We start from the raw sequence: 15,086 nt of genomic DNA, 5'->3' as shown, positions 1-15,086 counted from the left end.
GAATAATGGTCTTAAATCCATTCTTGCTTAGGATGGAGTGCACTTAAATTGTTCTCAAAATTAACATGAACACTTTGTTCTTGTATAATCAACTCTTTCCTAAAAGGTAGTAGTAAAATAATATATAGAAGTCTTATGGATTTGGAGACTTCCCTCTGAAATATGAATTAAAAGTGGCATATTTAAATGTATTTGCTTATAGTAAGTATGTGGATTGATGAACATATGACTGTTGTCTTAGAACAGTTATATTAGGAACAAAAATGCTTCAGAAGAACAAAGAAAGGCAGAATGGTCCTGATGTAAGAGTTAGAATTATTTAGTTAGCTGTGAGCTGTATCCGTAGCTTCCAGACATTGTCTGGAAGAGTAACAAAGTAATCCTTATTTTGACTAAATTTAGGCATTAAAGCAGTGATAATTTGGAGTGATAAAGATGCACTGTCTTTAAAAGGCCTTCAAGAATTTGGGTACAGTTGTGTAGTATGTAAAAGTATTTGTGCAACCACAGACACCCAGAGTAGGGGCATCTTTGATATACCCCACAAGTTTCCTTTAATAAAACTGATAGCTTTGGTAGTTTTAAAATAAGATTTAACTTTGAAGTAATTTTTCAAGAACACATTTGTCATGTCAAGTTATATTTTACTAACTGCTTCTTTACAAAGAAACCCTTACAACAGTTCTTCTTGGGGAATATGGGAAAAAAACGGTGCCTTGACACCTATTTTATTATAGAAACTTCTCTAAGTAAATATTCATTTTAGCCTGGTTATGAATACCCTTCCAAATCTTCAGAATGTTGTTATACTACCAGTGTAATTAGTATCTGCTGCCTAAACTAATTTACCATATACGTCAATCTTCCTCTCTGCTTTTTAATTATGAGGATGATTTGGTATGTGCCCTTTTCAAGTTTTTCACTTTTTCTTAAAGTTGTAGGATTTAAAGCAATTTAAACTACATTTCTGCTTGGTACTACATTTCTGCTTGGTACATTTAGGGATTCAGTTGTTTATTATTCCCTTACATACTTTTAAAAAAAATCACTGTTTGGTCCCCTTGATCTACAGTGAATCTTACATCTTTTCTTCTCTCATTTGTACAAACCCATTTCTTCCATTTATCTGCAGATTATTTTTCTTCTGTGCTTATGTATTTCTCCCCTAAAAGCTTTGTTGATCCTCTTATTTAAACTATTTTACCCTTTTGAATGGTAATCACTTAGTAGGTTGTGCTTTAGAGCCTAGTAGTGAGTAGTCATTATCTTGCACAGAATATGAGCATTTTCTACCCAAATTATTAACAAAACAGGGAGCTAGCCTAGGAACCCAGAGAAATTCTTTTGGCTAAGAATCTACCCCTTTTTCAGTGCGACTTTTAACCATTGACAATTACTAAATTAATCCAGTCTGCTAATAAGCTCAGAGCATGAACCAAACATTATTTTAATTTTAGGATGTCAGAGGATTCAGAAGCCTCTCATAAAAAGTTTTACTCCCCTTCCCTCAATTATTATTTTTCCTTGATTCACAAGACTTACTATTGTATCATAAGGTAACAAGGAAGCTAATTCAGTAGTCTCAGATGTTTTATTTTCCTGAGACCTCAATATTTTTTTGTTCATTTTAGTCACTTTCAAAGGACTTTTAGATTGGTTCATCCCCTACTAATCTTTAGTAATAAAAGCTTACGTAGTAGACCTGTGATGCGTGAGGTTGCCCCTTTCCTGAAAGACATAGGTAATATTGCATTACACAGAATTCATACAACTTTCTGAGTCTTACTGCAGTTGAATTTTTTTTTTTTTAAATTAGTATCTTCCTGGAAATTATAGTGCCAATCTACATAGTGTAGGGGAGCTAACAATCAGCCTCAAACATTTTGTGACTTGGGGAGGAAATGTTTTTGGAAATAGCTATTAGTGGAAGTTCGGAGTTATATAAATATTTCTTCTTTATACATCCTGAATATATATATTTGTTTTTAATTGTGTGGGCTTTTTTCTTTTTTCTTAAAGCAGTTTCGATTTTTCTGGGGGATTATTTTAATCTGAGGAAAACAAATTAATGAAGGTAATAAAAAACATGAAAAGCATAGCGTCCACTTACAACCAACTATAATGTAACTATACAGTTACTTTCCCATCTGCATATAGTGTCCCGAAAGCACTTCATTCAAACCAGTAAGGCCCATGGATATAACATTTTTTTTAGAAGACCTGTGTTTTTTTGATACAATAGTCATTGTGATTGGCTATAATCTGCTTTACCAACTTTTCTTTCTGTTTGCACTCGCGCGCTCCTTGAAATCTGTTGATAAGTTGCCAAAATCAAGTTACAAGTACAGCCATAATGGAGATTAAGCAAAATTCCTTAATAACTCATTTATTCGAACCACCCAATTCAATAGAATGATAGAAGAAATGCTATTTAACTAACAAAGGACACAACGATCAGTTATTCAGTTACTAATTATGTGTAGACTATTTCAGAGATGTTAACCACTCAAGAATTCAGTGTGTTTAAACATGGTGTAGTGATCCATTAGACAATAAGTGGGCCATTACTACCATTTGAAAGCCTAATATAGAAATATACTATAGAGCAGAGGGGCACCTGGGTGGCTCAGTTGGTTGAGTGTTGGACTTTTGATTTCAGCTCAGATCATGATCCCAGGGTCTTGGGATCAAGCCCCCAGTTGGGTTCTGCACTGAGGGTGCAGCCTGCCTGAGATTCTCCCTCCCTCCCTCCCTCCCTCCCTCCCTCCCTCTCTCTCTCTCTCTCTCTCTCTCTCTTTCTCTCTTTCTTTCTCTCTCTCCCCTTCCCTCCCTCCCTCCCTCCCTCTCCCCTTCTGCCCCTTTCCCCCCCGCCCACTCAACGCTCTCTCACTCTCTCACTCTTAAAAAAAAAAGAATAGAGTAGAAAATACCAGAATGCATGGCACAAAATTAAGGTTAGTATTCCATGAAACTTTTGCTTCACATAGTAATTTATGTATATAGGATACATATTCAGCAGTACAAATGGTTGTTGTCCACATTTTAAGCGACCACCATAGTTCCTAACCATGAGGAAAATATATTTTCAATCTATAACAAAAATAATAACTGTACTTTATTGAATTATATATTTAGCTATTATATAATTAACTTTAAAAAATGTAACTTTTCTGGGGCACCTGGGTGGCTCAGTTGGTTAGGTGACAGACTTCGGCTCAGGTCATCATCTTGCAATTTGTGAGTTCTAGCCCCGCGTTGTGCTCTGTAATGACAGCTGAGAGCCTGGAGCCTGCTTCAGATTCTGTGTCTGCCCCTCCCCTGCTCACGCTCTGTGTCTGTCTGTCTCTCAATAATAAATAAACGTTAAAACAATTTTTTTTTAAAAATGTAACTTTTCCTTACTGTGATCCTTTTAGGTTAGATAGCTCCTCAGTTTTACGGTTCAAGAAATAAGTTCAGAGAGGTTGTGACTTGTTCAAGCCTAGATCCATACCCAGGTCTTTCTGGCTCAAAGCTTTAAACTGTCTGTCTATACCAAAATAGTAATGAAAAAAGCATACTAACATTCAGTCAGAGAGGTTAGGGGTTCAGCTTTTCCATCTCTGAATCCCAAGGCCTGGGAATATGCTTATCAGAGTGTATTCATTATAGGAAAATACTTTGGTGGTCCTTTGGAGTTTATTATATAGTGATAACTAAATTTATGTAGCCCTTGCAAATAAAGGTCAATGAAGTCAGTCATGTTTTCTTTTAAAATTAATAAATTTTGTAATGCCTTACTTGGGTATAGAATATGGAGAAGGTGAAGAAAATCCTCTTGTCTTCCGCACTGCATAATTGCTGTGACATTATTTATCAGGTGGGTGCCATCAGAGCCCTACTTTATAAATTTGTTTTAACGTTGAGGGGGCCAGCCCCTAAGAGCTTAGAAGACTATGGAACTACATCTTTTGTTATTTGTTTTGCATTTTGTTTTGTTTTGTTTTGTTTTTCTGGAAATGAATCATTTATCAGTGAAATGTCTTTGAATGCTGTTAGAAAAATTATTATTTTCCTGATACACATTTTTTTTACATTTATATGGTAAGCTCTTTACATGTTGAATTATAAGTAGGTTCATTTAATCTTTACATGTAATTGCTTTGTTTCATTGGCCTCATCAAGTAATTTCTTTACTTCTGCAAATCATATCAGAGTATCTGACTGCTAATAGAATTTTGTTTTTAATTTGTTCAGCAGTGTGTGAAAGTAAAGATTTACCTGATACAGTTAGGACAGTATTAAAACAAGAAATGAATCGTCTTTTTGGAGCAACAAATCCAAAGAATTTTAATGAAACTTTTCTGAAAAGGAATTCTGATTCATTGCCACACAGACTATCAGGTAATCACTTCATTTTCTTTTTATCTTAGCCTTCTAAAATAATTTTAGTTTTTATTTTAATGGATTCATGACAAGGTTACACATTTCTCACATGGAAGAGGCATTGTGTGTATGTCACATTTTAATCGTAAGAACACAGGCAGCTTAAATATGCTTCCTATAAATTTTTAAATTTCTTAAAATTATTACTGTGAATCAAGGTCAGTAGTTTCTTCTGGTTCAGCATAGGCTTTTTACAAAGAAGCAATATAACTTCATTTAACTATATATTACATATAAGGAAGGAGGGGCTTTCTTTGTTTTTTCTTTCTCCTCCAACATGCTCTTAAGATTCACTTGGATGTGACCATCAGCTTCTATTTTTCATGCTTATAAGATATTAAATTGGACAGTGCAAAACACCTAAAATCATTTCATAGGCAAAGGTCTGTGCTAGCAGTCCAAAATCTGGACTTGATGGGATCGTATGGGTAGTGCTTTAGTAGGATGCTTTTAGAATACCTGGCTAAGAAGGCCAGCAGCTTTCTATGCCTTTGTAGAATTCTGAATTCAGATTTTTGGCTCATGCCATCAAGTTTGAGTATCTCTCTCCTCCCATGTTTCCACAACCCCAACCCCCCAGGCCCTCCACTCCTACACACATTAAATGGAGTATTCCCTACAGCCCCAAATTATGGGGTTTGTTTGTTTGTTTGTTTGTTTGTTTGTTTGTTTGTTTGTTTCGAGAGAGTGCAAGTGAGGAGAGGGGCAGAGGGAGAGAGAGCAAGAGAGAGAATCCTGAGAGTCTCCAGGCTTAGTGCAGAGCCCGACACAAGGCTCAATCCCACAACTCTGGGATCATGACCTGAGCCGAAATAAGAGTGGGACACTTGGGGCACCTGAGTGGCTCAGTCACTTAAGTGTCCAGCTTTGGCTCAGGTCACGATCTCGCTGTCCGTGGGTTTAAGCCCCATGTCAGACTCTGTGCTGACAGCTCAGAACCTGGAACCTGCTTCAGGCTCCCTATCTCTCTGCCTCTCCCACATTTCTCTGTCTCTCTCTCAAAAAAAAAAAAAAAAGTGGGACACTCAAACAACTGAGCCACCCAGGCACCCCTGTTCAGTTTAGAAAGAAGAAAAATCCATGTTCCCACTACACAAAAACAACTATCATTAGAATATTTGTATTTCTTCATAGTTTTTTACCTTAATCATTCTCCTAGTTTAGACGGTTAAGCTATTTCTGATCTATCCTCTCATGATTTTTTTGGTTTATTTCAAATGGCTTTTCCCACTTTTCTAATAAAGTGCCACACTCTGTGTGCGCATATATGTTATATTTGATATTTGAATGAATAGAGGATAAGATGCTGGTTGTACTTTAAAATAAAAAAATTTTTCTTTTTTCTTCTCATTTAGCTGCCAAAATGGTATATTATTTAGATCCTTCTAGTCAGAAGCGAGCTATAGAGTTGGCAACAACACTTGATGAATCCCTCACTAACAGAAACCTCCAGGTAAAGTTTTTCATAATCTCTCTGAAGAATACCTCACTACTTTCTGTTTCTCTTTTCACAAAGAGAATACATTTACCAAATAATTGTTTTTTTGTTAATTATGCATATTATTCACCAAGCCATTATGAATCCACATCAGAAACTAACCCTATCTTAAATTTATTTAGGATTGTCTGTGTGTGCACATGCACAGTAGGCTACTTGGCCTTCAAGAACTAGTTCCACATCTTTATTTAAAATACTTTTTCTAGGAATCTGTTTTAGTAAAATTATATATATATATATTCCATAGTTAATTTTAGATTTTGGTTCATTCCTGTCTCTACATTTCTGACCAAGCAGTAGTCTCAGTGAACATTCTGACATATTTAAGATGTACATACCAGGGATCAAATCAAAACACTCATTTTATAACTTGTAATGTACCTTGAAATATAAAAGATACATGGATATGTTTTGCAAGATACTGATTTTAGTTTAGCCTAAAAACAAAGGACATAGCGCTACTTCCTATGATAATTGGCCAGATAAAGCATTTGATATAGTCCTTTAATAGCAAATGAAGGAACACTTTTAAGAAAGAAACATTTGACTTATTGATTGCTAATTAATACATCATTTAGATTATAACATTTCTAGACTGGCAAAGTTTGTTGGATACTATATATCTGCAAACTACATGTTTTCCAAGTGAAAAGATAAAGAAAACATGAGGAATGTAAGTTAACATGCATCATTTTAAAATCTAAGAATATCTCCCAAGGGGTTTGGTTCAAACAGTTACCAATTTTCATGAACAAATTTTTCTTGCATATGTGCAAGAGAAATTTGGTTTGAGACCCTCCCTTTCCTCTCAGTGGACAAACCTTTAATTAGTACAGAGCTGAAAAGCAATGTTTGATACCACCAGCTGTCTCTAAGCCTCTTAAAGAAAAAAAAAAACTAAAGAGCTTAAGCTCAATACCTGACATTAGCGTGGAAAAGTTGACATTTATACACAGAGCCTGCCTGGGTTGAAGCATAGTTGCCACCTGGGGTCAAGCACTTGCTGAGAGTGAGTGTGTCTTTAAATGTAGCCGCTGCATATCTTGCTTGCCCCACATTAGTCCTGGCCCTGTTTATAAATTCGTCCTTTGTATAAGCCCTGCGATTCTGAAGAAACTATTTCTTAGGGATTGAATATGCGGGGATAGAATGCTTTCTGTGTCTTCAATATGTACATTTGCCTTTTGCTTAGAAAATGTGTTGATAATGAAATGTCTAATAAATTCAGAGTAAAAAACTTTGTTTTTGGACAAGTTATAATATTACCTTTTCTCTTTCTTTAGACATGTATGGAGGTATTAGAAGCCTTGTGTGATGGTAGCCTAGGAGACTGTAAAGAAGCTGCTGAAGTTTATAGAGCAAATTGTCATAAGCTTTTCCCTTATGCTTTGGCTTTCATGCCTCCTGGATATGAAGAGGATATGAAGATCACAGTTAATGGAGATAGTTCTGCAGAAACTGAAGAACTGGCCAATGAAATCTGAACATCATTAAACAAGCAAATGGAATGACTTTGGACCATATCTAGTGTATAATATTTTTGTCACGCACCTGCTGCATTGCTCTAACTTACACAGAATGAGAAGAGTAAATGTTCTTGCCTTCAAATAGTGTTTTACGTTTTTTATCCTGCTGAAAAAGTATATATAAAATATCTAACGTATTACAGGATATAGGTTCAGTTTCTTAAAAAATTAAAAGCTGCTAAAATTGAGGGATTAAAAAAAAAGATACCTTATTCTATTCCTACCTACCCACCCATGTTTTTTAACTAATTTATATAAAATCTGGAGGCTGTTACAGCTAACAAAGCAGGTGTGTGGCAGAAATATTACTTTAAAATTTGTCTTGTGAGATTTTACTATATCTCAGACAGCATAAATGCTGTTTTAGCACTGGATTCTTTCACTGAGCACAAAGAGTTGTTGGGGCTTTAGCATCTGACTGATTTTGTTACGGGGTTGATTCTGACCATAGGAAGTATGCAATGTGAATCACTATTTACAGAGAAACCTACAACAGATGCTTGATGTTGTAGAAGCTGGGACATATAGATACCAAGCAGAATTTCTAAGAAACCTAGAGGGTGTTCAATATGCTTGTTGTGTTTCCAAAATTCACTGTACATGATCAGTTTGGTGTTCTTGTACCACAGTTTTTAACTGAAGGAACCAGTTGGAACAATCTCAATTTTAACTAAAACTTGAAGAACTAAAATAGCAATGCAAACCTTTCAGCATTGTTTTGGCCAAACTTGTTAAAACTGTAATGCAAGAACCAAATGCACTGTGATGTGGCACCAACTAATTAGCACGCATGAATTTTTTCACCCAAGAGTGAAAAAAGAAAATCTACCATGGCTTGAAGTTAAAGAGCAGAACTCCTGACTACCATTCTATGACTGATCAAGAGACTAATAGTTAAAAACCTCAGCAGGCCTTGTTCACGATATGCAGAAAAAAAGTGCTGCAGTTTAGATACCTCTGGAATTTTTCCACAGTGTCACAGGTTTGTAATACTTGAAGCCCTACATTTCTAAGAATATATTTCTTGCTCAGTTGTTTCAGGCAAGCCCAAGACTTTGTAATTTTTAAAGGGCCCAAGATTTTTTTTTTTTCAATAACAGACCAGCTTCTTTTTCCTGCAGTTACAGATGTAATTTCCTTTTTGTTGTCAAACATAAGGTACCAAATATGATGCAATAAATTGTTTTGAAAAACAGTTGTGTGAATATTTCAACTAATCTGTGTTGGGCTTCTGCGAAAATACACAGGTGGAAACAGAGGTGCAAGCCAGAGGCAATGTAACGTGCTGTAAAATGAGCGCAGATGGTTGCGTTTGCTGCGGGCTGAGTGCCGGTGTCAGGGGACTCCGTAATGCAGGTGTAGTGCTGCTCCTGCATGAAGCTTTCCTTGAGGGCGAGGATGGTGGCAGGTACTATGAATGTAATTCCTAATTTCCTAATTTGAAAGGAAACTGAGAACTGCGATTTTGATGGAGAGACTGAGCCTTACGATGATAAACCTGTATACTGAGAACTGGCCTCAGGCTCAATATCCTCGTTGCGTTTGCAAGATCTGAGCAAATAAGATTAAGTAAAATGAATCAATTGTATATATGATTGATCTTTTTGTGGTACTTTTAGTTTCTAGGGCATATATTCTAAAGGGAATTTTCAGGAGACCTGATCCTTCTACTGATTGAACAGTTGTGCTAAACTCAACCTTTCATAGTACGTGGCCTGCATTCTGCGTCCCGGTCTAACGATTTAGTGATGTAAAGAGAAGTACAAGCCGAACTCCAGTGCTTTGTTCCGTTTTATTAACTGGCCCTGTCTCAGGAACATCTTCACAGATGGCAAACAACAAACAAAAAAAACCCCACCACCACCACAAACTTTTTTTCAACTTCTCCTATGAGTGGCAACCGAAGTTCTCATTGTTGGGAAAGAACACTAGTGCTACCTCTGCCACTACTGAGGTGTTGGGAGGAGGCACCAGCCATACGATAGGGGGTGTTTATGTGTGAATTCTGTTTCAACTCTACTGTATATTGAAATGAAGTTCATATATTTGTCTTGACAATGTTCAACTGATGTAGACTGTCTTAGAATGAAAATTCGTAAATACTCAGAACTCTTGATGCAGATTCCACCCGTGAGGAGCTAAAATTCCTAACATGTATATTGTACTCCGACCCAATTTTACTGGAACTATTGAATAAATATTTTATTTTCTTTCAGGTTTACTTGATAGTGGATACATTGTCTGGTGTCAGAGGACCTTGACAGGGTTCGTTTTATGTCCAGACAGCACCCCCGAAACATTGTACTGTACTGTCTTGCTCTGAGTAGTATCGACTGGATCATCCCACATTTGCCTCATTCACTCTATTAATTCCAAATGATACTGTGGGGGGAAACAGGGTTAGAAAAACAAGTGGGAAAAAAATGCAGTGATGTTGTATTCTAAACAAGTGCCTTATGTTTATTGCTGAGAACTGGTGTTAACAACCCTTTTCAGAAGAAAGGGTCCCTTGACCTGTATTAACATAGGAAAGTAAAGTTATTTTTGTTTTTCTTTATATTTACTACTCTTGTCATTTCTCATTTAAAAATTAAGATCTGACCAGGTTAGTTTACTCAGCTTTAATTAGATAGTTGAGTCCTACGTTTTCAACATTTTTCTGTATTTACGATGCACAAAAATAAAGCGTGATCTCTACTAGCATGGCTAAAAGTAGTCCCAGTATTAGTGAATAGCTTTTCTGTGGGTTTTATGAGGCCTTTGTCTTTCAGGGGTGTTTGTACTCCACGGTGTGCTGCTGTTAGGGCTGTGAGACGAAGGCTATGATTGTAAGAGGCCAGACAAGCATGGTCTAGTTTCAGGTAGGTGACAATAAATTCAGGGAAGTCTCTGTCCTGCACAGTTTGTAGGAATATTTCAGTTGCCATGTGTAGCATCTGTTTGGGACAGGTAAAAAAGTGAAGTGTTGAATTTTCCTACAAGACACACACACACACACACACACACACACACACACACACACGTCTTACTAATTACTAGCCTTAAATTTTGAAATAACTCTTACTAAGAGAATGGAAAGAAAGACCAACCTGTCCAGTGGAAGGTAGGCTTCCTGTTCAGCTCATGCTACACTCCTTTAAGTTACAGGCAAGGTTTCTTGATGCCATTCAATCCACTGCCAAACCTACATTAAAAACAGTCGCATGAAATGGCTGTGTTGCCCCACAGGGAGCTGAAACCTTGTTTTGTTCCAATTTGGAAGATTAGAAATCTCACTATTTATAGCAATAAGACATTTTTGCAAAAGGTTATTTATTGAAGTGTACTTTTTTTTTTACCTTTTAGTATGCAACCTACAGGGTGGATGTCAAAAGGATTGGTAGCGTGCAGGAGATTCTGGAGAAAATGTTCACATTTCAGTAAAGGAGGAGATTATTTGTCGTGTACTGTAGGTTGTACAGCTGATGTAACATTGCTACCTCCCCTCAAGACCTGCTTCTTTTATGATAACATAAAGATGGGCAGGAGGAAAGGGAGCAGTATGCGGTAGGAAAGCAGGTCTTAAAGTTTCCAGCCTCTCCGTTTATCCAGTTGTCTTTGAAAGGACACCATCTTGGGATTGAAGCCAGAAGAAAAAAAATGGTAGTTTAAATTAGAACTTGTATGAAATTGTCAACTATAGACAAGCTTAGTATCTTAAATGTTCAGTGCTCTTTATAGAGTTCTATACGCCAAAAACAGTATAGACTTGGTTTCGAGGTGGCTTTAGTGAAAGTGGAGTTGATACTTGGCAATCCGACAAGACTGGAAAGTAGTTGTTACAGCTTTTATATTAGACCTTTGTGTATATTTTAACAGTCTATTATTTCACACAAGTGGTACAGTTCTTAACTGAAATAATTGACCTTGATGAATATGTGATGAAAAGTTTCCTGTAAAGATTCTGCTTTTGCTAAATCAGCTTGGCCTCAAGAAGTACAAATGATCCTCTTGTTTGGAAACAACATAGGAGCAAAGGGATTTCTGGAATATGATTTGGGTCCATAGCTTGCTTTCAGCTGATAATTACATTTCCCTTCTATATCTAGTTACTTGTGTGTTGTCTTAACAAACAAGAAGCCTTTCGCCATACCGTTCTGTGATATCTTTCCAGTCTACTATAGTTTCCTGAAGGGGTATCATGAACTTGCCCTTGTTTACTTTCATCTGTAGGTTTATCGGGTCCATATACCGGTGCTTGATGCTTCATCACACTTGAGATAGGCACTAGGTTTTCTAAAGTGCTCTTCCAAAACATTGGTGTTTTCTTCGTTAATGATGAATAAATTGGCCACCACTTTTCATCTTTCTTTCAAACTACTTGTTTTCCAGTAGTCAGACTGCTGGTTGATATCTTTAAAAATGAGAATGGAGCCATTTAAGAAGTAAATAGTAAATACCTCCCAGATCCTTTAAGTTCTGAACTCTGGAATGTGAAATACTAATTCTTCCTTTCATTAACTTAATAAAAAAATTTACTGTATATTAATAACAGTAATAGAAGTATTTAGAAACCTGTATTCAGCTAGCATTGTTTACTGTTAGCATAATTTGTTTAGATGTTCACTGAGGAGGACCTCAGAAGCCACCTGTTTAATTTGTGATTTTTGTTTAGAACTTAAAAGTTTTATTTCAAGAGCCTGCTTGTTACTTCAAGCATTCCATTGCACTTAGCATTTTTCATTCACCTGCTAGGATGCTTTTTACTTGAGAGAAATGTCTAAATACAGTATGAAGTTAAATGACCAATGCTTTGTTCAGACTCCTGTAAATCCATTTCTAATGTATGAAATCTTAAGGATTTACACTGGGTACATTTTAGTATGGGGGTATAATAACTAGGACAGTACATAGTAGGTATTCAAATCCTTGTTAAATTTGCTGTGAATATTAATATTGCCCTACAGATTGTAGAAAACAGCAATAAAGTACTGTTAACTTTCAGGTCACCTACAAAGGCTCACAAATTTTTTATCCCGTACCTGTGACTTAAGAGTATTCTCATTCATCCTTCCCCCTGTGCCTCTCTGTTGGTCTCAGGAATTTCCTCAAAATACCACAGATCCATTATGTTTTTACTTCGGTTGAATACATCTCTCACATCTAATTTTTGCTTTTTTCCTATAGTTTGTCAGTGGAATGGTTGTGACTGGCCTTGTAGGAAGCAAGATGAGTGGGACCATTCTCTAACTTTTTCAGTTGCCTGGTCATGGTTGCATAAGTTGCGAGTAAATCTACTCACATCCTTCGTGTCTTTAGCAACCAGCCACCCACCTAAACATCACATCAGTGGAATTAAGTCACTACAGAGATTGTCATTCAGTAGTTGCTTTTCATCTTTCAAATAGTATGAGGAGACAGATGACACACACACCAACCACCTACCTACAAGGCTCTGTTGTCTACAGCCTAGTATCTCCACTTTTAATCCTTACAACTAAGGAGACACTGGGTTAGGATCTGCAATGATTATTTTTAGACACATGACCTACAGCCAGTGTTCACAGCCAACAGCTGTGGTCCACAGTTGATCTTTATTTAGGATAGGCAATGGAATCCTTTCAAGACATAAATTTAACCCTGTTCATTAGAATCCCAGGAGAGCTATTTGAAAGACAACCTTCTCAATGGCGGGGCCATTCGGATTTGAATGACCTGGTGTCGGGCCAGGTGCTGATGGTCTGGTCGGCTTCTCTTCCGACCACCCCCCATCCCCAGGTGCATCCAAAGTTGAGGCCCACTGTCCTTGATGAAATTTAAAGCATTTTATAGTGTTGAGTTTTTTCCTCAAATTGAAGAGGGAAGCAACTATGTAAGTGCAAAAAGATGAACTTTTCCCCATCTTACATTAAGGAGAAAACTTCCTTGAACTTTCTGTCCAGAGCTTTCTGATTGTTTTCAAAGTCCATTCTTTGCTTAAATCATGCTGCTGTTCTACTGCCTGAGATGCTGGTATTCAAAGAGAAAAAAGTCATGGTTTTATTGGATGTCATGGTAACTTGTCTCCACTGAAGCAACTTTTAAAATATAATTGCCATGGATAGATAGATGCTTGAGTTTTTGAGTGTATGAGTACCAAAGCAAAGCATGGACTTGGCAGGGTTTTAAATAAGAATGGGTGCGAGGTATTACTCCCTGGAAAGCCACACATGCCTACCCTGCAATCAAATACATATGTTTTTTTTTTTCTCCCTAATTTTACATAAACAAGTGAATTACATATCTCAGATGTAAAAGGAGCCATGATTCTAGGACAGACAGAATTCAAAGCTAAATGTTGGCCTGTTAGTGTAGAACCTGGAAAGGAGATTTACATATTACACAATCCTGTGTAAAACCAAAACTTGCTCTGTGAGATCTGAAATAACATCTGTGTAGATATCCCAAATCTTTCTAATCCAGTATTTTTCTTTAATAGAATAGGAATTGTTTTACAGACAATCATCAGTTCTGTCTAGCTTGTTCTTGGCTGGTTAGAGGATTTGATAAATGAATCTGGTTGTTTTGATACTGTTCATTGTCATTCTTGATTGCGTAGAGATGGATGATCTTCCCTCACCTTTGCAAACTGTGAAGTCTAAATTGTTTTAGCCTCTTTCCACAGAAGCCTGGCCTTAATGCTTTATGGTTACTTTCCTCTGACCCTTGTGACTAAGTGCCAAATTTCTGGCATAAATCCATTGTAGCTTGGTAACGACAGTAGTGTGATGTAGTTGAAAACATAAGCTTTTCCCAAGGACAGGTGCCTGAGGAAAGTTAATAAGAATTTTTAGTTCATAGTTGTTGGATTAAGTAACGCACATACTGTATAGAAAGTGATTACCACAAATTATCATTACAAATACCAGCATTTGCAAAAGGATGTTCTTTCCTGTTTGTCAATATTCAACTTGGTTATCCTTATTTGTTGACTAAAGTACAGGAAAATCGTTGATCATCTTTTCCTAGGTACTAACAGCTCAATTTTTTTTCCCCTAGTATTTTACTTTACACTTGTGAGAACTTTACATTGTTTTCCCTTTTCTCATAGTAGAGAAAACACCTATAATACCTCCATCCTCCATGATCATTTTGACTTTTACTAGTGTTAGCAAAGTTGGCAGATTGATGCTTGCTGTTTAAAGCTATTTAGGAGATGTGATATTAGGCCAGTCCCAGTGTCCTTCCTTCCATCCATCTGGTAGTTAATGAATGCCTATCACATTTTTTACGGGCTAGTAAAGGAGACAGACAAATCAAGAAATGAGTGCAGCAGTGGTTTATAACCCTCCTAGGAGTTGGTACACATTTCTGTTTGGATGGACTAAGATAAGTTTAACAGAATGCTCACTTGAGTTTGGAAAGAGAAAAACCAGTTTCCTAGACAGACAGAAGGTAGCATGTACCTAAAGGCACAGATACATGAAACATGTATTCAGGGACCATGTAAACTAGTGTGAATAGAATCTGGGAAATGAGGCTGGGGATCAGAATAAAGAGTGTTAGATGACTTACTAAAAGATTGGATTTGGCTTTGTATAAGCAAAGGAGAGTTATTGAAGAAATAGGGAAGGATAAGTGAGAGAATTCTATTAATATGATGAGGATGGGGAACAAGA

At 36.7% G+C, this 15,086-nt stretch overlaps 1 protein-coding gene across 2 annotated transcripts in view; it reads left to right on the top strand.

Moving 5' to 3' along the window:
* NAA15 (N-alpha-acetyltransferase 15, NatA auxiliary subunit) overlaps positions 1 to 10,006 on the top strand; it is an 84,666-nt gene extending 74,660 nt beyond the window's left edge. The window contains exons 18-20 of one of the 2 annotated variants that reach the window (XM_043603984.1): positions 4,240 to 4,383; positions 5,781 to 5,878; positions 7,207 to 10,006. In XM_043603984.1, coding sequence (XP_043459919.1) covers positions 4,240 to 4,383; positions 5,781 to 5,878; positions 7,207 to 7,407 — 443 coding nt within the window. In that variant the 3' untranslated portion in view covers positions 7,408 to 10,006. Of the gene's footprint in view, positions 1 to 4,236; positions 4,384 to 5,780; positions 5,879 to 7,206 lie in introns of both variants that reach the window. The other variant, XM_043603978.1, reaches the window with a different exon arrangement.
* Positions 10,007 to 15,086: the final 5,080 nt, after the last annotated feature.

Source organism: Prionailurus bengalensis, chromosome B1 (assembly GCF_016509475.1).
Source record: "Prionailurus bengalensis isolate Pbe53 chromosome B1, Fcat_Pben_1.1_paternal_pri, whole genome shotgun sequence".
NCBI classification, from domain to species: domain Eukaryota; kingdom Metazoa; phylum Chordata; class Mammalia; order Carnivora; family Felidae; genus Prionailurus; species Prionailurus bengalensis.
This window is presented reverse-complemented; position numbering and strand designations above follow the sequence as displayed.